General features: G+C 34.8%; 1 protein-coding gene and 2 non-coding genes across 7 annotated transcripts in view; 1 reads left to right on the top strand and 2 right to left on the bottom strand.

Annotated features, from left to right (window-relative positions):
• LOC149080571 (rho family-interacting cell polarization regulator 2-like) overlaps window positions 1-21,242 on the bottom strand; it is a 185,943-nt gene that overhangs the window by 118,768 nt on the left and 45,933 nt on the right. For all 5 annotated transcript variants that reach the window (XM_089239709.1, XM_089239708.1, XM_089239707.1 and 2 more), the window contains 2 exons: window positions 10,196-10,249; window positions 7,894-7,942 (listed from right to left, as the gene is read on the bottom strand). In XM_089239709.1, coding sequence (XP_089095835.1) covers window positions 7,894-7,942; window positions 10,196-10,249 — 103 coding nt within the window. The remainder of the gene's footprint in view (window positions 1-7,893; window positions 7,943-10,195; window positions 10,250-21,242) is intronic.
• Window positions 18,933-19,006, bottom strand: TRNAT-GGU (transfer RNA threonine (anticodon GGU)). Its single transcript has one exon. It is a non-coding gene; the product is annotated as a tRNA-Thr (tRNA).
• Window positions 19,290-19,363, top strand: TRNAT-GGU (transfer RNA threonine (anticodon GGU)). The gene has a single exon. It is a non-coding gene; the product is annotated as a tRNA-Thr (tRNA).

Raw genomic sequence — 21,242 nt, 5'->3', positions numbered from 1 at the left:
CTAACTCCACTCTTATTTGTCTAGTGCCAAATTTGAATGGGCATCATCTTTCAGATTTGCAAACACGCCTTCCAAATTTTGTTTATCTAGCACAACTCCTTTTTGGTGTTGGGATTTCATTTTCCACCAGTTTATATATAAGTTACAGCCAAATCCCGGATTGTGGCCAATTTGTGAATTGCCAAAGTCTGAATTGCAGAAATGATTCTGACTTTGGCTGGTCATTTCACAAAGTAGCTGAAGATCCCTGGCCAAAGCTCAATTGTGCGGATGTAAGATGTCCCGGTATGGGTCAAATCCATTTTTTTAAATCACCAACGTGTGATGCATGTCTATATATAACAGCTGTATTGGAGTAGAAAGTGAAATTTCAGAGAATCACTATAAATAAAACTATATATAAACATAGTTTTTCTGCCAAATTTTGGTGCAAAAAAAAAAAAAAGATTACCACATTGTGACTGCAGTTTGATGGGTTGCCATAACCAACATGCACATAATTATCATGAAAAAATATGGCAACTTGACGATGATCTCAAATCATTCTTTCGATATCAGACTTTGGCCAGGGATCAACTCTGCCGGTCAATGTCTGAGTTTTGGACATTGGCAGGTCAATATTTAACAAAACTGGCCAATTCGCAAAGTGGCCAGCCCCGTCGAAAATCTGCCAATTTTGGGCTTTCACAGTTACATATATACAGTAAAAACTTGATAACTTATCGCCTCATTTTATCGAAAAATTATGACAGATCAAATTACAATATTAATAAAATTTATAGATTGCAAAAGAAAAAATTGAAGTTTTTATCTTTTTAGAGCTCTTATTACTTAACTTATTGTGCTAAAATATACTGGTACAGTTTGGTTTATACTAGTAATTTTTAATTTAGACTAATCAGAGCAACTGCTAGATTAGTTAGCTTTTTTTCACAACAGAACTACTGCACATCTATTTTACATACACATGAAATTTAATCTTACACGGAGGGACAGAGCCTGGGCCGTGACTGGTTTGGCGGGGTAAATCGAGAAGCTGACATCCATATATGACAAATACAGGGTGATTATAAAAAAACTATCCCGACATATGGGCCCCTAACTATCATACCATTCACAGAAACTGAATGAAATTTTGGCATAAGGTATTTTGATGTATGCGCTCAAGAATGATATGGAAAACAACAGTGTCACTAACAGTTACGGTTACAGTGAGAAAATTGCGAAAATATCAAATGGCAACACCAAGTTTTTTGTATTGGAATGTCATCTCCATTGTGAAAAACCCTAAATAGCGTTCGAACGGCAACTGTAGCATGAAAATCACCAGCGGTAGATAGGCTAAAAGTGAGGACAACCAATAAGGACAGAGAAGCAGCATAAAATAAAGCATTTTATTGTGTTTCACAAATTTCCCACATGGCCTTGTGGAGGACTAATCAGGCTGGGATCTCAGCCGAAGAAACGGTGTGACGAATGAAACGAACATTAATGCTCTGGTGCACAGCAAAGTCCTTTTTACTTTTTCCTTGCCTAGCTCCGGGGATTTTCGTGCTACAGGTGCCATTTCAACGCTATTTAGGGTTTTTCAGTATGGAGATTGCATTCCAATACAAAAAACTTGGTGTTGCCATTTGATATTTTCGAAATTTTCTCACTGTAACCGTAACTGTTAGAGTGACACTGTTGTTTTCCATATCATTCTTGAGCACATACCTCAAAATACCTTATGCCAAAATTTCATTCAGTTTCTGTGAATGGTATGATAGTTAGGGGCCCATATGTCGGGATAGTTTTTTTATAATCACCCTGTATATGACATCCATATTTGTTATGGGCATCTTTTTCTCAGCCACCTCGCTGGGCATTTTGCATGCTGTGGTGTTGTATTTGTATTTGTTAAAGGATTAGCAATCTACACGGATTGGTTAAAATACTCAATTTTATAAATCCGTTTCGATCTTCAATCCTTTCACTTGCGATTTTAATTTAAACTGTGTTGATGAATACGGCAGTTAGTGTTTTAATTCTTTATTAGTAGTTCATGAAACAACTACAAGGTAATCTTGGTAAAATTTATCAAGATAATCTTTCACATGCTAACTTCAAGATAATCTCGAACACAGGGTCCACTTTGAGGGACGTGTGGAGGGCCGGGGGAAGGGAAAAGCACACATTAGAAAACCTCAACTTTGGAAAAAATGTCTGGTTTTTCAACAAATATAATTTGTTCAAATTTTAAGCCCTAAATGCAAAAAACATATCTAGCTCGAACAGTCCCTAATGTTTCAAAAACGTTAGTAGACAAATCAACTTCCTCAGCGTAACTTTTGTTGCCCGAACTGTTCCGTTTTGGAACATAAGGCTTTTATGGTGACTTTTAATCATATGGCAATGTTTTTAGCAAGCTATTTTCTTAAAGGAAGCCATAGAAATTATTTGTTCCTCTATCTCAAACTTTTTCATGGTGACGAATTAACCGAAATTAGCAATGAGTAAACGAGGGTTTAATAGCATTGTTGTCTATGAAAGCTGGACAGGCCTGAAGACAAATGACGACTTAAAGAGGTTTTACTGTATACAAAGTGAAAACTCAAGTCTGTTTCACCTTAGCATATATTAAAAGACAAGCTTGTTCTATGCTGTTTTTTCCCTCATTAATGACGTCACTCTGTATGACCAGCGTAATAAGTTCCAAATGTTTGCTTATGCACCCCTTATTTTTTTTATCCAACAGAATGACCTGCAAAGATAATCAAATCCAATACAATGTCCGAATCACATCCCTTTTTTTTGCAAAGAAATGAACAAAATTAGTTGAAAGGTGACCGATTATTGCTTCTACTGACTGTTTTAAATACAGCTTCTTTCCTCATACCATAGTTGACCAGAACAAGCTTTCCATTCCACTGCATTCTCTTGTATAAGCGTAGTTGGCCAACAATATTATATAAATAAATAACAAATCAAGATAATGGAAAGATTGTGACCTTTTAGGAGAATAATTAGTAGTCGAAATTGCATGATTTTATAATTGCATGTAATGGTATTTGACTTAAGTATATCTTATAAATAGTATCTTGTATGACATGCAATGGGAGGCAGTACTGTGACTGAATGAGCAGTTGCAGCTGGTGTGAGTTCTAATAAAAAAAAAAGGGAAAAGTTCAGTCAGTACGTAATTCTTCCATCCTCCAGCACTAAGTACACACACACAAATCTCTCTTTATTCTAGTAAACAGTATTATATATTTTTATATTACTGAAAAAATCCAAAGTAGTATGGTCCATAAATTGAAAACAAATGATGCTATGTTATCATTAGGGTGGAACGAAAAAGGGTGTTTTTTTTACTTTTTTTGGAAATTGATGTTGCCTTAGTATTCAAAAGATGCCTTTCAAGGTTTTAAGACGTTATACCAAAATCTAGGAAAATATTTTAATATCTTGAGGTTCCTCACGGACCCTAAAGGTCGAGCAAAAAGACTTTCCTAAGTGCACATTATAAAAATCTATGTAAACATTATATGTATAAAATAAACCCTTTTTGGGGGGAATGGGGTAGGGACAAAACTATAACCATGTTCCAAATTATAAAAACAAAAAAAAGCATAGTTTGACGATATAGGTGTCAGGAGGATGCTTCTATTGCTTCCTCTGTTATCACACTGTTATTACATTTCACTTTCTTGTAAAATAGTCAACTGTTTTTCAAACGATGGAAGAGTACTCCTTGATTTTACACTGGCTTGAATGAAGCCTTCAGGATTCTTGGTTGTTGATACAGCAAGAGATGCTTCAATTACGAGTCATACTCACCGTTCAACTGCTTGTGTGTGACAAGGAAAATTCGGTATAGATGGAAAAGCAGGTTCAGATCAGTTTTGTGGGTCCAGTTCCTGATTTTTTATAATAGGTGGTTCAGTCACTCGCACTTGATCACATGCGATTAGTTCCGAATAGTGCTTAGCAGAAAAGATTATTTTCGGAACGTGGAATGTACGGATTTTTGCTTCTGATAATCCTTCATTTCTCATTTTTAGAATTCACTTGATTCCCAGTTTTTTGCCCGTAATATTTCCACAAGATATATCTGATCTGCACTTAGATCACTGTTGTCACTGTCCATTATCGGAAGGTTATTAGAGATTGGTTTAAATATCACAATATATATACAGGTAATCTTTCGCAATTTTCCAAACTTTTTCCGATATCACCTTGAAGCCTGTGTGGACTGATGGAACATCCATCTAGATACTTCACAAGATGCTTTAGAGGTAATTCATTGAAGTGAAAAAGACAAATAAGCCATTGCAAGGGATGGCCTATTTCTTTCTCTATTAATCTGATAACACTATTTTTGTAACCAGTGTTGGTAACAGTTCCGTCGCATCCGATCGCCATCAATTCTTTTGTATCAAAATCTTTCTTCAAAAAGTTTAGAATTGATGACTTTATAACCCTTGCTCTACTGCTTCTTGGAGTTGTGTGACCGAGATAAATTGACCATGGTTCTTGCAATATGGTTATGTGTTCTTCAGATATGGTTCTTCTAGAATCACCTTCTTTGACATTAGCTAAGGTTTTGTCTTTTTGACCATCAAAATATATTTTTCGCACATTTTGCTCTAGGAATTTTATCTTGCAAAAGAACTCTCTGTGATGCTCTTTCACACCTTATTTTCATCCAGTCTATTGTCATATTTGGCTTCTCTTTCGTCAATAACCCAACATCTTCCAGCACGCATTCGCAATAATTGCAGCTGATCGATCAGACACACCAATTCTATCACAAGCAAGAGAAACATTTGGTAATTCAGTTCTCATCTGTGAGGATGATGGTAGAACTTCAAAAGCAAATGAAGTACTTGCTTCAGCACAGATTGATGGACCAGTTTCAGATACTGGTAGATAGAAATGGTAACTTCAACGACAAACTGTGTTTTGGCTCATATAGATCACTTTCCTCAGAATCGTTGGATATAGATGAGTTTTTAGTGGTTGATGAACTAGTTTCCGCTGTTTCTTCTTGAGATGGACTTCAAATGGGATACCATTTTCATTTTCCTTTGTTCATTCTTTTTCAATTTCTTCGTTGTTAGGACAACTACTAGACCAATGGCCATCTTGCATGTACTTCTTTGATCTTGCAAGAAATCTAGCTCTAAATTTGGGATGTTTCTCAACTTGTCACACTTAGTCTTCAAAATGACATTTGCATGCTGCAATGTCAAACAATTTCCGTGCTTCGCACTGAAAAGATTCCAAGTTCAACTTGAAAGTTTGAGAATCTTTCCTTGCTTTCATATTTCTCTGAAGACTTTACAGTAAAAGTCTTTGAAAATTTGGCACATCTGTTGGTGAGAAACTGTAGGAATTGAAGCAGTTTTCCAAATATTTTCTATCTTTGGCACGATAATTTCAAGAATGTCTGCAATAGCTAGATCTTTTCTTGATTGTTGTGACTTCATATTGCATTGAGTCAGCAAATAACAAAGCATAACATCGCCATAGGTGGGCAAGACCCGAGAATCCAACTCTTCAGGATTTCCTAAAATGTCACAATAAAAGCTTCTGATCGTCATTTTGACTGCTATACACCCTCTCAGTTAAGGGTTAAGATTGCAGATGAATACTGGAAACAAGGAAAAAACACCCAGTTCATTTAACAAATCATGTGTTCAGGGGAATAGGAAAGCCTCCTCCGCAGTGTCATGTTATAGAATTCCCCACGTGCGTAAAACTTTAGGGGCGATGAGGAACCTCAACAAGTTTGAATTTTGGGGAAAAAAATTAGGAATGACATTTCTTCACATAAAGGCATATTTTAAATGCTATTACAATAGCAATTTCGAAAAAAAAAAATTTCGTTCCACCGTAGTTATCATTCTTGATAAAGTTTGCACATCTGATATATAGCTAGAGGGCCATTCACATCATTCACATCTTACGTCAGCATCGGGGGGGGGGGGTTACAGATTTACTGACTTTTGATGGGGGGTTTTAATGATGATTACATCACTAACCACCCTTCATGAAAATATGAAATATTCCTAATGCCATCTTTACTTACTTACTGAGGTATCTATATCACTATTAATTCGAGTTCAAAACTTAAAACGTAAGCTAAAAATATTTGTTCAATCTGATCATGTGAAAAATTATCCCCATGCATACATAGAAAAGTTTACCAGAGCAGTGTCAGACTCACTATGTATATTCTCAAAGGACAATTCCAATCAGGTGTGTATGCAGGATCAACCTTTGGAGGGGGCACAAAAAGCTTGGGGCACAAGGAATTTCTTAAAGTGAAATTTTGAGTTGTTGGCCTTCAAAAAGTATTGAAATTAAAAGAAATTGATTATAATAACAAATAAAAGTACAGTAAACTTTCATTATAACGACCCCCCTCCCCCACTTCATGTATAATGGTAGATCATTTCAGAAAAATAGCTTTTTAAGAAAATTCCATACTTGGACAGAATAAAAAATTAGTTTTGTTATGATGTAAGCAGTTGCAATGAAAAAAAATACATTAGATCAAAATATAATAATAAAACTGTAATAGTTACATATATTCAGACATGCCAACATTAGCTTAAAGCTTGTCAGTAGTGATGAATGTTCAACTAGCCATGGAGGGGTACCCCCCCCCCCCCGCAAGGACAACATAATCATAGTACAATTAAAAAAACACTCAAAAATTTAATTAAAAAATATTTAATTGGACATTCAACAACCCTAGACCCCACTCTCCATTTTCTTTGTGTCAGAGCTTCTACGGCACCTACAATGAAACATTCTTTCCAATACAAGTTCCGTGAACTCCACCATGCACTATACTAATTAAGTCTGGTCCAGACCCGTCGAGCTGAACCACTCAAAAACCTGTTTTTAGCCCACAGAGTGGGGCAGTTTAGATGGAAAACATGTTTTTGCGCATTTGGGCATTGAGTAGAGCGTTGGGTTTAGACCCGGCTTTGCAGATTGCCTTCAGCGCACATACAAAATAGATCAACTCTGAGTTTGTCTTCTATCAAACTCTCTCACACGCGTGTACAAATTAATTGTTATGGTAAAGATTGATGCAATTTAAAAATAATATTAATAAGTAAAACACTGCAAGAAACTCAATGACCCAGTTTTTTTTTAACTGATTGCCATAGCAATGGGAGTGTCTCCCGTAGCTCCGTAGTTTATTGAGGCTGTCCATAAAAACTATGGACAATCTGTAGCAGTTGGCAACTCTGTATATTACATGTATATGCATGCAATTAATTACATGCATGCATGCACGAATGCACTGAATTCTTCAATGTCAAGGTCAAAGACAATTTCGGCAAATGAGAAAAATATAGATTTTATATATTTCTTTATTATAAACCTATGGGGCAGAGCTGAGTTTGGACATAGTATTGGATCGAATGGTCTTAGGCCATTATATTGGATGAACTATAACACATTCTGGTCATTACAATGGAAAGGTCACAATAATGCATGGTTGTTATATGAGTATCAACTGTATTTCCTTTCAATCAAATTTTTTTACAAAATTATTTTTTTGCATCAAAAATAAATTTTTGATCATCGTGGGGGGAGCTGCCTATGCCATGCAATCCCTGCGCATGCCTTTGATCTCAATATGCGATACAAAATGGGAAGAGTACCAGAGCTTACTTAATTTTGCTGATGGGGAGGTCAGAGTTCTGCTTACTTTTGTTGACGAAAAGGGGAAAAATGGCTAAAAAAATCTGCTGTCATAATAGTTGAATGGCCCTAGGAGCCAGATGAAAAGAATTGAAAATAGCTGCTTTGAGACATTGATCGAACCCCCCCCCCCCCCCCCCCCGCAGATTTATTAATAAAATTCCAATGATTGAAGGAAAAACTTACCGTCCCTCATTTTCTTCTGAACTTCATATTTTTCTTGAAGTTCTTCTAACTGAAATGGGGGAAAAAAATACATCATACGTAAAAAAATCAAAATTTAAATAATCTTCAATTAACTTAAATTTAAATTATCCTCTCCGTATACTGACGATACCCAACAATACCTTCTCAACCAAAACAAAATTGCGATTAGGGTTTGACAAAGGGACGGAAGAAATTAGGCACTAGCAATGCTTTCTTGTGTGCAGTGCTTACAATGATGCTGAGCCTACATTAATTTGGGTTTTTTTTTTCAAAAACACAATTGCTAAGAAATTAACCATGAACATCATGGTATAAACATGCAAGGTATCAACTAACATAATCGGAAATGTGGTACTTGTGCTGACTAGAACTCTATTCCTAATTCTGACACTAATGCATCATTATTACAGTGAAGTTAAATAAACGTATCCTAGAGATTGGAAACAAAAATTATGATAAAAAACCAAGTATTTTGATAGTTTGATAGACGAACAGTTCAGTTGCATGAATCAAACGTTCATGATACTTCAAAGAGACCTAATAGAACTTAGGTTTAATAGGAATGCATTTCAAGTGATTTAAATCTTTTGTTTGAAACTTGAAAGAAATGCAGTTGCAATTTCTACAGAATTAGTGGTTTGTATTGAAAAGTTTATAAAACAATCATGATACACATTTCAAAAAAGAAAATGAAAGCTCTATCGAAGACACTGGAGGCCTCATTTTTTTTTTTTTTTTTTTGTAATAATAATGTGATCCTCACATATTCCCAAGGGATCAGCACGATCCGTCCAGGGAAGACTTTTCCACTTATCGGCATTCCACCTTGATTTCAGTGCATTCAAGCCTTGAGCATATCTTTCAAATTCAATGAACATCAGCAGAATATGAAAGAAATTTTTCATGTATCTAGTAATTGAATCTCACTATTCAATACTTTTTTAGGCGAATTTCACATCTGAACAATCAGCAATATCCAATAAAAAATATTTCCTCTTGCATCCCGTGTCACAAAGGATAACAATCAAATTTATTTTGTCTTAAATTAGCAAGTTTCAGCATGTTAGGCTTTGTAATGCAAGCACAACATATTCCTACAGGTACCTCATTAATGTGTATCTTGAATTTGTATACAATAACTATAAGGCAATACCAGAGTTGGCAGGTTTTTATCATTTGTTAGAGTCAGGGTTTAAGCTAGATAAAAAATTCCTTTAGCAAAAACAGCGAAAATGAGGAGAAAAGCTTTAGCGAAATGCTACAATGCTAATGTAATGATTGATGCAGGGCCGTCATTTCAACTTTTTCCGGGGGGGCAAAGAACATGTACTCAATATATGTGTGTGTATATATATATATATATACCATTTTTAGTGTATTCTCAAAAGGTAGGGGGGCTGCCCCCCCAAAATGACGGGCCTGGATTGATGGTTGGATGTCTACTCGTTTCGTACCTCCTGTACCCATTTTTGTGAAAGTGGCTACTACTTCTTTTGAATTCTAAGATGTTCTTTCGCATTTTGTGAAAAATGCAACCCTAGCTTAAACCCAGGCTAGAGTCTGCTACTTTTAGTGTTGAAAAAAAGATCAGCAAATCCTAACTTGTTCTACAAAGGTACAATATTTTGAACTAGAAATTTTCTTCCTCGATTTGGCTATTTTTTCCTTTTGATAAAAAAAAAAAAAAGAGTTGGACATAAATATGAATGATAGAAACCATTTCTGTCTAGATGGTTTTCTATAAACAATCTCTTAATCAAACATGTGTCTTTTCTTAACCAAACCCACCAACATAAATAGCAACACAGGAATGCAATGAATATAGAAGGAATCAAGGGCTAAGAAAAACAGTGTATAAGGAAGTGTGTAAAGAAACCAAGAAAAAAAATTATATGAGATAATAAATGCCCTACTACATATAAAATGTGTGATGCAATCCTCATTCATGCACTTGCTAAAGATGGAACATCAGAATGTAACCCAAGGTGAGAAGATGTGGCAAGAATGAGAAAATTTGGCTATTGTATATAACTTTTAACCACTTCATGTACAAGCGTTTGTGAAGAAATTTGGATTATCTCTATTTAATGAATCAGCGATAAATATGACAAACTTGTCCTAACCTAACCGCAGGTTAGAAAAAAGAAGGGGTGCATAATTTTCGGGTGTGCAACTGTTTGCTATGACAAAACATGTTCAATCCTACCCCCCCCCCCCCAAATGGTTTTCTTTTCATCAATATCTCTGCAAAGAAGCACTACAGAATGCAAAAATGACTAACCTTGGATAAATGAAATTCCAGTTTCTTCAAATATCTTTCAGCTGCTTTTATTTGCTGGAAAAAAAATTCTCTCGCTTAAAAAGATAAATATAATTTAATATGCAAAATTCTTTTTTTATAGGGTTACTTTCATATAACAATATTGCTTTATATTATTTAGTGATAGGTCATCTGAATAAACAAACTTCCTGTTCATGAAGTTTATATGAAATGCTGTGGGATAAAAATTGTTTGCTTTCTATAAGTTTCATTCAATTAAATTAAAACACCACAAGCGAGAGACTGAAATCTCATTCCAACCGTGTCTGAAAAGATTGTTCTAATCTTTTAGCTGCTGAAAGTTGTAGAGTATGTTTGTGAAATAGATCTTTTTCTTTCTCTTCGACTAATTCAAGTTGGTGAAAGAATACATTTACAGTATATAATAGAGTATTTCTCTGTTCTGGGGTTATATACAGTGTAACCTTGATACAATGATATTCTGCAGACCAAAAAAAATACTGTTGTAGAGGGATTATCCTTATATCGAGAGCCAGCAGTTTCACATTAGAGTATAGAAATTTTCAAATAAGACTTGAAAAAATATTGTTGTAGAGGATTTAACATTATATTAAATATGACTGTAGCTAGGTTTCACTGTATCTGTATTCATACAAAATTTCCAAAACAAAAAGTAAGGAGTTTTTAAGGAGTCATGGGCCAAATCCCCTATCCCCGGAAAAAAAAATGCATCTAGACTAAAAACGAAAGAATGGTCCACATGCAGATTGATTCTCTTTTAAATGTCCCGTTTTTAAAATTTATAGTTCAATGGTTCCAAGATTTCAAATTTCAGAATTAAAAGTATGATGTGTAAGACTTTATTGAACAGCTACTGAAAAGGAAGAGGTATACCGTGACTGTATACGTCAGTAACAAGCGATTGTTTGAGAACACAAAGTCGAACAGTAACAGAGCATTATAATCAAAATTAGGTATCAAGAGGTGGATAGGAAAGAAGAGTGTGAGTTGAGGTAGTAGTACAATAGAGTATCGAAAAACCGAGCCCAGAAAGTTCAAGTTTCCAGATAACCCGAGAGGGGCACTGAAAATTTTCAAAAAATTCCTTCTCTCTCTCTCTCTCACTCACTCTCACACACACACCCTTCTCTTTTTTTTCCCCTCCAAGAACCAAACTTCTTTAAGAAAATTTTCCAGGAATAGTAGGTATGTATTGTGCAGTAATTTCAGTTTGAAAGGAACTAAGCAACCCTCAGCCCTATAACATGTAATTGGTGTGATGGATGTAGACCAATTTAACTTTCAGGTCACTGAGAAAGAGTGTGTTTGACAGTTTTCTTCGTAATGTTGGACAGTGATGTTGATCCCTAACTGCTAACTTAAAATCATTGGAAAGGCAGTTGAAAGCTGTCAGTGTCCCAGCGTCGTTCACCATCAATCCCATCCTCGACTCTCCTCAATCACTCATCTTCTCTTTTCAAGTTCTTAATTTTTTAAAACACATTGTATGCATCTATATCTTATTCAAGATTAAAAATACAGTAAGTATGTGCTAGTAGCTTTCGTATCTTTTATTTCAATTAAAACTAACACATTTAAAGAATTTTTTTATTCTTTTTTGGATAGTTCAAGATTTTCGATAATCTGAGGTGGAATCGATCCCATCCATCTCGGATTATCGAGACTCTACTGTATTGAAGTGATTCAAAGAAGTCTGAAGTGAGGTTTTAGATGTACTGAGTTTGGAATGAAGTTTGTTTTTATCGCAAAAAGACGCAGAGTTCATTGCTTCAGCCACAGCCATTCCTGCGTGAGAAAGATAACAGATGCTAATTAAATGAGAATTAAATCTCTGTAAACTGTTCAAGAAAATATGCTCATGGGCTGCAAAATAACTAACACTACTTCATTTTTCTTTCAAATCCTTTCATATGCTTTTTTTGTTACGAAGCCACAAAATGTATTTTTAAAAAAATCATCCAGTGTTCTCTTCAAGTCATGACAAACCGGTGCCCTAAGGACTCTGTGTGCACCTTCCAGGGGCTCTGCGGCGGTTCGAAGAAAATAAAACTAATCTGTAAATTTGATAGATAAATAAATAAGAGAGGCCTACAAGGTTCTGCCATAAAAATTATGTACAAAAAACGGTTTCTCGAGCCAAACAGGGCTCCACTAGTCAAAAAAGGTTGAGAACCGCTGCTTATAAATGATGCTTTCAACCTAATACACTCCAAAATTAATGAATTCAAGAGCAAAGAACTGGATGTTGGTTGCTTTTATAAGTATCGATATTAAAGAAGCTTTTAACAACCTGACCTATTCTTCAATCAACCAAGAACTGTACAAAGCTCCTCTCCCTAACAACATTAAATCAATGTTTTCAGACCTGCTAGCAAATCTTAATCACAACTCTGGAAGGCCTGGCAGTCAGAAAAAAGGATATTGGCTGTCCACAGGGTTCGTGTAACGGGCTGGCTTAGTTGAGTCTTGTGGCCCCAATCAAGCCCTAAAAATCCCCCTCCCGGAAGATGCCCATATCCAGGCCTTCGCTGATGACTGCCTTTGTGATAGGGTCAGTTAATGTATCACAGCTAGTGACAAAAACAACTAAAATCTTTAACGATTTTTCAAATTTGCTTAATGAACATAACCCCAAAATCTCAACAGAAAAAACACAATTTATCTGTTTCAGAAAAAATAAATATCCCCACACGATTAAAATTAATGGTAAAAATATTAAATGTGTAAACAATCTCCAATATTTAGGCATAAAAGACCTCGGCTGGGGGAAACACATCAATGAACAAAAATTGAAAGCGACTAGCTTCCCTTTTAAACTAAAATAGCAGGCAAATCCTGGGGCATCTCACAAAGCATTAGGACCACCATCTACAAGACAGTGGTTGAGAGATTCTTAGCCCATGGTGACTCAGCTTGGTATAAGCATCCAACCAAAAAAACAACACACAGGCCCTAGATAGTGCACAGAGGAAATTTATTTTAGCAATAATCGAGGCCTACGATGCAACAGCCACACTCAGACTCCAGGTGATCACAGGCAACTGCTCATTACACCTAAAGCTCCAAATGGAAGCATTCTACATAAAAAAATGCAGTTAGGTTTAGGAAAAACATTCAACCAGAACTTCTAGACTTTGACCCCAATAACTTTGAAGCACGGGAGCATGGCTGGCACCATCATCCCTCCTCCTCAACTATCCCCAGTCAAATATCGATTGACAGGCACGGCAAGCAGCGCTAGATAAAAACAATAGTAACTTTCATGCAGAATTGTTAGAGATAGAAGCAGCTACACAATACGCAACAGAAACAAAAGAACGAGCTTTAATAACTGATAGCTGCTCTTCCCTTCAAGCACTTCTAGATCCAACAAATAGAAACACAATAGTACATGTATTGAGGCGGCGTTTATTAGATAACCCAAAAATTTTCATAGGTTGGACCAAGGCCCATGTTGGTAACCTTCAAATGAGAGAGCAGACTCTCTAGCTAAGGCTGCCATCAACTGTGACAATAAACTTGATAACCCTTTCCCATTAACGCTCCTGAAGCGACAACTTAAACAAGCAACCCTCCAGAAATGTCAGCAAATTTGGGACCAAAGAACAACAGCTAGGAAAGTGCACGAAATTGTCCTTCGAGTCACATACAACACACTAAACTGGAATAGGGAGGTTACTATCTTCATAACATGACACGGCCCATTCCCTATATATCTACACAAATGGAAATGCCACAGAACAGACAAATGTGCGTGCGGTATGGTGGGTACTCCAGTTCACTATGCCGCAGAGTGCAAATTTACAAAGCATCTACACACGTACAAATATTCCGAAAACAATAGAAAACAATGGTTCACTCAAATAATCAAAAACACACAGCAGTAAGGATTACAAGCTTTGTCAAATATATACATGCCAACGAAAAACAAAAAATCTCTCCAAATTTATAAAATAATTTTGCAAATAATTAAATTTGCAAAAATAAAGGAAAAAACTAAAATAGATTAAAAAAACACATCATATCCACATGACTGCTACTACTAATACATGACCATTACATGTACAAGATATAGCATGCACTGACAGGACCCGAACAATAACTTTTACAACATTCCCGTAACAATGATGTAAATGTGATAACCACAAGTGTCCCCATTCAGCTCTTTCAGCGGTGGTGCTAAGTGGGAAGACCCGAAATGGTTTCATAACCACCATTACCTGTAGTTTTTATTTTATATATATATTTTTCTTTCTTTAATGAATATAACCAGCCAGAGCGAGTCAACCAAAACAACAAGACCAAAGCTAATCCTTAGCTAAGGCTCTCTCCAGACAATTCCCCCATTTAAACTAATCCCACATTGCTCACCAAAATAGGTTCAGAGCGAGACGACTCAACCTGGCAGTTATATATATATGTGTATTTCTCTTTCTCTATTCAAGTTCTTCATGCATTTTATGTCCACCACACCCGTGTGTACTCATATTGTCGTATTCACGTTGCTCACCTAATAATGTGCTAAGCGAGATGGCACGGGTGAGAGAGATCCCTAATTATATATATATTACCCCACACAATATTTCTATTTTGTATATTTTCACCAAATCCACCGGAGCGAGTGAACTCAACTCAATAAAACTGATGGCTTCTAGTCCGCAAGTTATCAAACCCATTTGCTCACCAATAAGGTGTTGACTCGCTCCGATGGATATTTTATATTTCACTGTAAAATTCTCATTTTGTTTGTTTTTTTGTATCCTGTGTATATAATATGACAAGTGTAAGATAACAGATGAGATGGCATGGGGACACCCTCCAATTGCTTTTAAAATATACCTCCATCCTAATATGTGTACATTCATCCATCTTAACAAAACCCAGAAACTTTTCTCCAACTCCCAACCCCACATCTCGTCTGAAATCATGAATAAAATCCAAGGGGCCTCCAACCAAGGAGCCAATACACAAATTTTTGGTGGGCACTGTACATAGACTTATCCCAGGTTTCCCTGTTGCCAATTTTACATTGTTAAAAAAAAAAAGAAAGATTCATTTGAGTGGGGGCCAAAATGTAACCTGTCAACTTTCCCATGGGGCTCCCGACCTGGAGCCATATTGGACTTCCCCTGTGTGAGGGCCACAAAAATTTCTAACTTGTATACATTTTATTAAAAAATAAATTCCAGGGCCCCAAACTGGATAAATCTTGTGCTTCTGCTATGGCAAATTTTACAATGTTAAACAAAAAACCATGAGATTCTTCCCCCTCCTTCGAAGTTAAACTAGTCAACATCTACATGGTGGGCCTGGAGCCATATCAGACTCTCCCTCCCCTGTGAGGGCAAAGAAAATTTCACATTGCATTCATTTTGCCAATAATTACATTCCAGGGCCCCGGGACCATATTTGCAGAATTTTAATGGGGCCCAAGACTGGATTTATCTTGCGCTTTCACTGTTGCAAATTTTACAATGTTAAACAAAAAAGAATTATATGCATCTAATCCCCTCCCAATGATTGAATTGTTAATCACCCTCTCCTTTCAAGTTTCTTATTACAAAGGCGGATTTTTTTTTTCTCTTTACTCCTTTTTTTTATATTTGGGGGAAGATTACTCTTATTTTTATATAATAAAATGTCATTGTAAAATGTAAGGAGTTATAAGGGCCCTTCCGGAAGAGAAATAAAAAGTTAGGACTTTTTAAGGAGTTAGTAAGAACCATATGAACCCTGTGTATATTACACATACATGGTAAAAGAAGGGTGAGAGTATGAAAGGATGATGTCACTCTCTGCTACCATACGAAGCTTTTAACAACTGGTTGTGAAGATGAATTTTCACATCCTATCACTTTCCGGGTGAAAGCCCTAGACTACAAAGGCAATGAATCTCTCAATCTTTCCTTGGAGCTCGTGTGCACTGAAAGGGACCGTACACGGATGGCCGGACCTGACTCAGGGCAAGCTCAGAACTGCTGACACTACCAACAGATGGCGACTTATGAAAGGATGAAGTCACTCTCAACAAGAATTTCATACCACAGAGTCTCTTCATAAATGAACATTTGACCAAGTATCTCAAGCAATTATTCTTTGCTGCTAAAAGAAATTCAAGCAAGAAAACAACTATCGGTTTGCCTGGACCAGAGGTGGAAAGGTCTTCATGAGACAGTCTGATACATCCACTGTACTAAGAATGAGAGACATTAGTGAACTGGAAAAACTGCATGAACAATGGTTGATTTGTTGACTGAGGATTATATTAATATAGACCATGGTGTTGATGAAGTGGCTGTCTTGGATTCACCTGTTTGTGGATTACTAAACACTGTTAATACGGCTTTCAATCTGTCATTGTAATATAATAAGTACGTGAAAATATTTCGATAATTTTTTAGCTTACTTAAAATACATTAATGAAAATGTTGATATTGTATGTTTTACTGAGATTTGGATTAAGGAGAATGAAGTAAATATATACATGATACCAGAATATTATGGCTTTTATACATGTCGTGATTATAACCAATCTGGAGGTGTTTACATATTTATCAAAGAAGGTATAAAAGTTGATGTCAAATCAGTTTCTAACAGCTGAAGTATTGATGTTAAAATTTTGTGAATTTAATATTATTTTTCATTCATCTATAGATCTTATAACTTCACTACTGATCAATTCAATAGGGAGAACTCCAAACATATTTGAATAAATATCAAAACTCAGATATGGTGATTATGGATGATATGAATATAAATCTTTACAATATTGATGATACTGGTATTAATGATTATTTGAATCTATTTTATTTAAATGGTTTTCCCTCATTTGAAAAATGTATCACGAGAATTGGAATTACAAATTCATCTGATGTTGACCATATATTTTATCGCTGATTTAAAGAATGCATTTCAATGCAAAATGGGAGTTAATGATGCAGGAATTACTGATCACTATCTATTAATTGGTTTCATAAAAAACATTTACCAAATAATAATGATAAAATTTATTATATATGGAAAAATTGTGGATTTGCTATGAATTATTTGATAATTTCATTAGAAATGTAAACTTTCACGTGTCTTTGATGAAGTTCATACTGATAATGACTGAAAATTTTTTGAACATCAATTTAAATTCTAATTCATTTATAAAAAATATATTAAATCCAAAAATGACAAGACACAATGATTGGATTACAAACGACTTCATTGATAAATATTAAAGAAAAGTTGTATATAAAACACAGCAAAAAAATATTCAGGCTCGACTATAAAATTGAGTATAAACAATAAAAGGCTAATGTAAAAAAATTAAGAAATGTAAAGATGACTATTTTAAAAAGAAATTCACTAACTTTGGATTAAATAAAAGAGAACAATGGAAATTCATAAATATATTTGTAAATAATAAGAAAAATATCACTTTACCAAATTATGATGATCCACACCGACTTGCCAACGCTTTTAATACCAATTTCATACATCGGGTGGAAACAATCAAGATGGCAATTTTACACACACTAAAATTCTAATATTAATTCATTTGCTTTTCGGGAAATTGATTCATCACAGCTTGACAATTTAATTAAAACACTAAATAATAGAAAACCTGCAAGAAGTGATTGTTTAATAACCAGAATGATAAAGATTATCTATTGTCACCACCCATCAGTTACAACTCATCTGATTAACAAATTATTAAGTACCAGAATTTTTTTCACTGAACTGAAAAAATCTATTGTCACACCCATACACAAAAGAGGTAAAAAAGAGGATATGAACTGCAGACCTATCTCAATATTACCTATTTTGTTTAAATTAATAGAGAAATGAATTAAACAGCAACTTAATTTTTATGTAAATTCTATTAATTATTTTCATTGTCAGTTTGGTTTTAGAAGAAAAAATGAACACTGAAATTGCTACGACTAAATTTATGGATTACGTATCAAATCATATAAATAATCAGAAAAAGGTAGTAGCTGTGTTTATTGATATTAGCAAGGCATTTGATACAGTCAATTAGGATATTTTATTAGAAAAAACTAAAAAATATTGGAATAAGAGGCCTTCCCCTTGACTGGTTTAAATCTTTTATTACAGATAGGAAACAGTCTATAAGAATTAATAACAGTGTAAGTGATTTTAAAATAATAAAAACAGGTGAACCTCAGGGATCGGTTTTGGGACCAATACTTTTCTTAATTTATATAAATGAAATACATAATGTTAATATTTCTGGAAAATTTAGAAAAAGACATTTACACCATAAATACAAGAATTGAAAACCTTCGACTAAAGCTTAACACAAGTAAAACCAAATGGATGCATTTTAATTTAATAAATCTAAATACACAAACAAATGAAATTAAATTTCATGAAAGTGATGATTTTCATCCTAATATTTGTAATTGTGCTTATATAGAAAGAGTAATGAATTATAGATATCTCAGATTGGTTATTTCATCTAACTTGAAATGGAAAGATCACATTACTTTAATTGTCAATAAACTAAGAGCAATTACAAGTTTGATGTTTAAACTAAAATCTATTATTTCGTACAACAAGTTTGAGAGAAGTGTTTTATTTATGGGTATTTCCACATGTATTATATGGATTAACTGTCTGGGAAGGAACAAACAAAAATTTTATTCAAGGAAACAGTTATTTTCCGGATATTATGCTGAGGTGAGTTCGGAAAGAAAAGTCATCACGTCTCCGCCGGGACTCGAACCCGGGCCCTCTTGCATACCGGGCAAGCATGCTACCATCTACACCACTGGAGACACATGAATTTGCCTTCCTAATTTCACGCACTGTGTCGTGAGGCGCTGAAGTAGAGGCATTAGTAGCCTCTCTTAACTTCAGGAAATGGCCCCCGGGTGGGACGGTTTAGAGAGATATAGATGGCTTTTTTCTCAGCCAGAGATATCAAGGAAACAGTTATTTTCCGGATATTATGCTGAGGTGAGTTCGGAAAGAAAAGTCATCACGTCTCCGCCGGGACTCGAACCCGGGCCCTCTTGCGCCTCACGACACAGTGCGTGAAATTAGGAAGGCAAATTCATGTGTCTCCAGTGGTGTAGATGGTAGCATGCTTGCCCGGTATGCAAGAGGGCCCGGGTTCGAGTCCCGGCGGAGACGTGATGACTTTTCTTTCCGAACTCACCTCAGCATAATATCCGGAAAATAACTGTTTCCTTGATATCTCTGGCTGAGAAAAAAGCCATCTATATCTCTCTAAAAATTTTATTCTTTCCGTAAGTCATTTATGATTTTTTTCGATGAGATTTAACAATATTTTCTCGCAAGGCAATGTATCACTAATTCCTTTTAATGTACATCAACTTTATTTATACAAACTCCTGCTGTTCATGCATAAAAATCCTGAATGGTATCCCAACAGAGCAATTACACAAAGAAATAGTTATATGAACAGAGAATCTATATGATATACCATTGCCAAGAAAAACAATTTACAAAAAGTCTTTATGCTTTCTTGCTCCAAGATTATGCAATGAGTTTAATGATATCAATAGATAACAGCTTTCACTTAATATGTATAAAAACTAATAAATTGTGTATTTGAAATAACGGATATTAAACAGTTCATTTTATTTGATAATTAAGTATTCCTGTAATTTAAGAGAGAGAGGGTAACATTTAAATATTTAAGTAATATTCTTCAAAAAAAAAGCCAATTTGGATATTGGGTATTATTGTTTATTGTGTATTTACTATTATTATTGTTTTTGTACACTTTCAAGGTTGCCAAGAAAATTGTCGCATTTGTGTTACCTGTTTACCTGTTTATGGAAGGATTATTTTGGGTCAAATGGTGTTTGTTTTGTGGTTTTCTTTTTGCCTTTCTGTCTTGTACGTTTTTGTCTAAATAAATACTCTCAATCATTAGCAAAATAAATGCTGAAAACTTCAAAATCAAACATCTCAGTTGATATTGCATTTAAAAATATGAAATATTTTTTAAATGACTTCTTAGAGCTGCATTTACATTTCACTAGTTTGATGTTTTACACACAGTGCCTACATAAAAAAATAATTTTGCAATATTTTATGTATAAAATCCCAACCCTTGGGAAATCTAAGACATTTTGTGTAACCACACATTGCTTGAAAACTTTTTGCAATTGAATGTATGTTTCTAAAGTCAGGGATTGCAGAGATATCCGCTGTGCAAACAATTTGGGATAGCCTGTTTAATTTCAGTTTATAGACAATATTAAGTTCTCAACGTCTTGCTTAAAAAAAAAACAAACACAGTAGTTTTATTAAAATGATATTCACACACACAGCAGATATCATTTTATGTATGAAACACTGCTGAAATGTAATTTTGATAAAAATATCAGAAAGCACATGTAAGGGTGACCATATGACCCGTATTTTCCAGGACATTCCTGTATTTTCATGTAAATTTTGGCCATCCGGGCTTTTTCGTGTGAAAATGCATCTTTTTCCACGAATTTTCAACAAAGCCATTAGAAGTTTTATTCTTTACTGAAATTAAGTACTCAAACTGTTTTTCCAACTCTATGAATTATATCATAGAAGTATGACTTTAAATTTGTATTTTCATTTCACATATATTTGTCATGTTAAATTATTTTTTTCTCATAATTCATTTAAATCTATACTGCTTCAACGCAATGGTGCTTTATTTTCTGCCTTTGGTGATTTTTGGGAATTTTAGCAAATAACTGGCAGCTTTTCTTACCTTTGGCATTTTTGGTGACAATGGGGGATTTTGTCGTATTTTTATGGAGGAAATATGCCTGCATTTATGCAATAGCCATTCATAAATAGCTTAAAATATTTTGAAACAATATCTTAAGCATAGTGTTCTGCAGCCAGATTTTAAGCAACATCTTTTAAAGCACAGAAATACCACAGGTATTAGTGATATGTCCTGTTTTGAATATTGTCTCCTAACATTTTTTTGACATTCATTTTCACCCCAGTGGAACATGGTTTAGGAGGAATTTAGTGGAGGGGGAAAACAAAA

The sequence above is a fragment of the Pholcus phalangioides genome, unplaced genomic scaffold (genome assembly GCF_987345545.1).
Source record: "Pholcus phalangioides strain wild (caught in Gottingen) unplaced genomic scaffold, Ppha-v1.0 ptg000011l_1, whole genome shotgun sequence".
Taxonomy (NCBI): Eukaryota; Metazoa; Arthropoda; class Arachnida; order Araneae; family Pholcidae; genus Pholcus; species Pholcus phalangioides.
The sequence above is the reverse complement of the archived record's forward strand: the minus strand, read 5'-3'. Positions and strand labels throughout refer to the sequence as shown.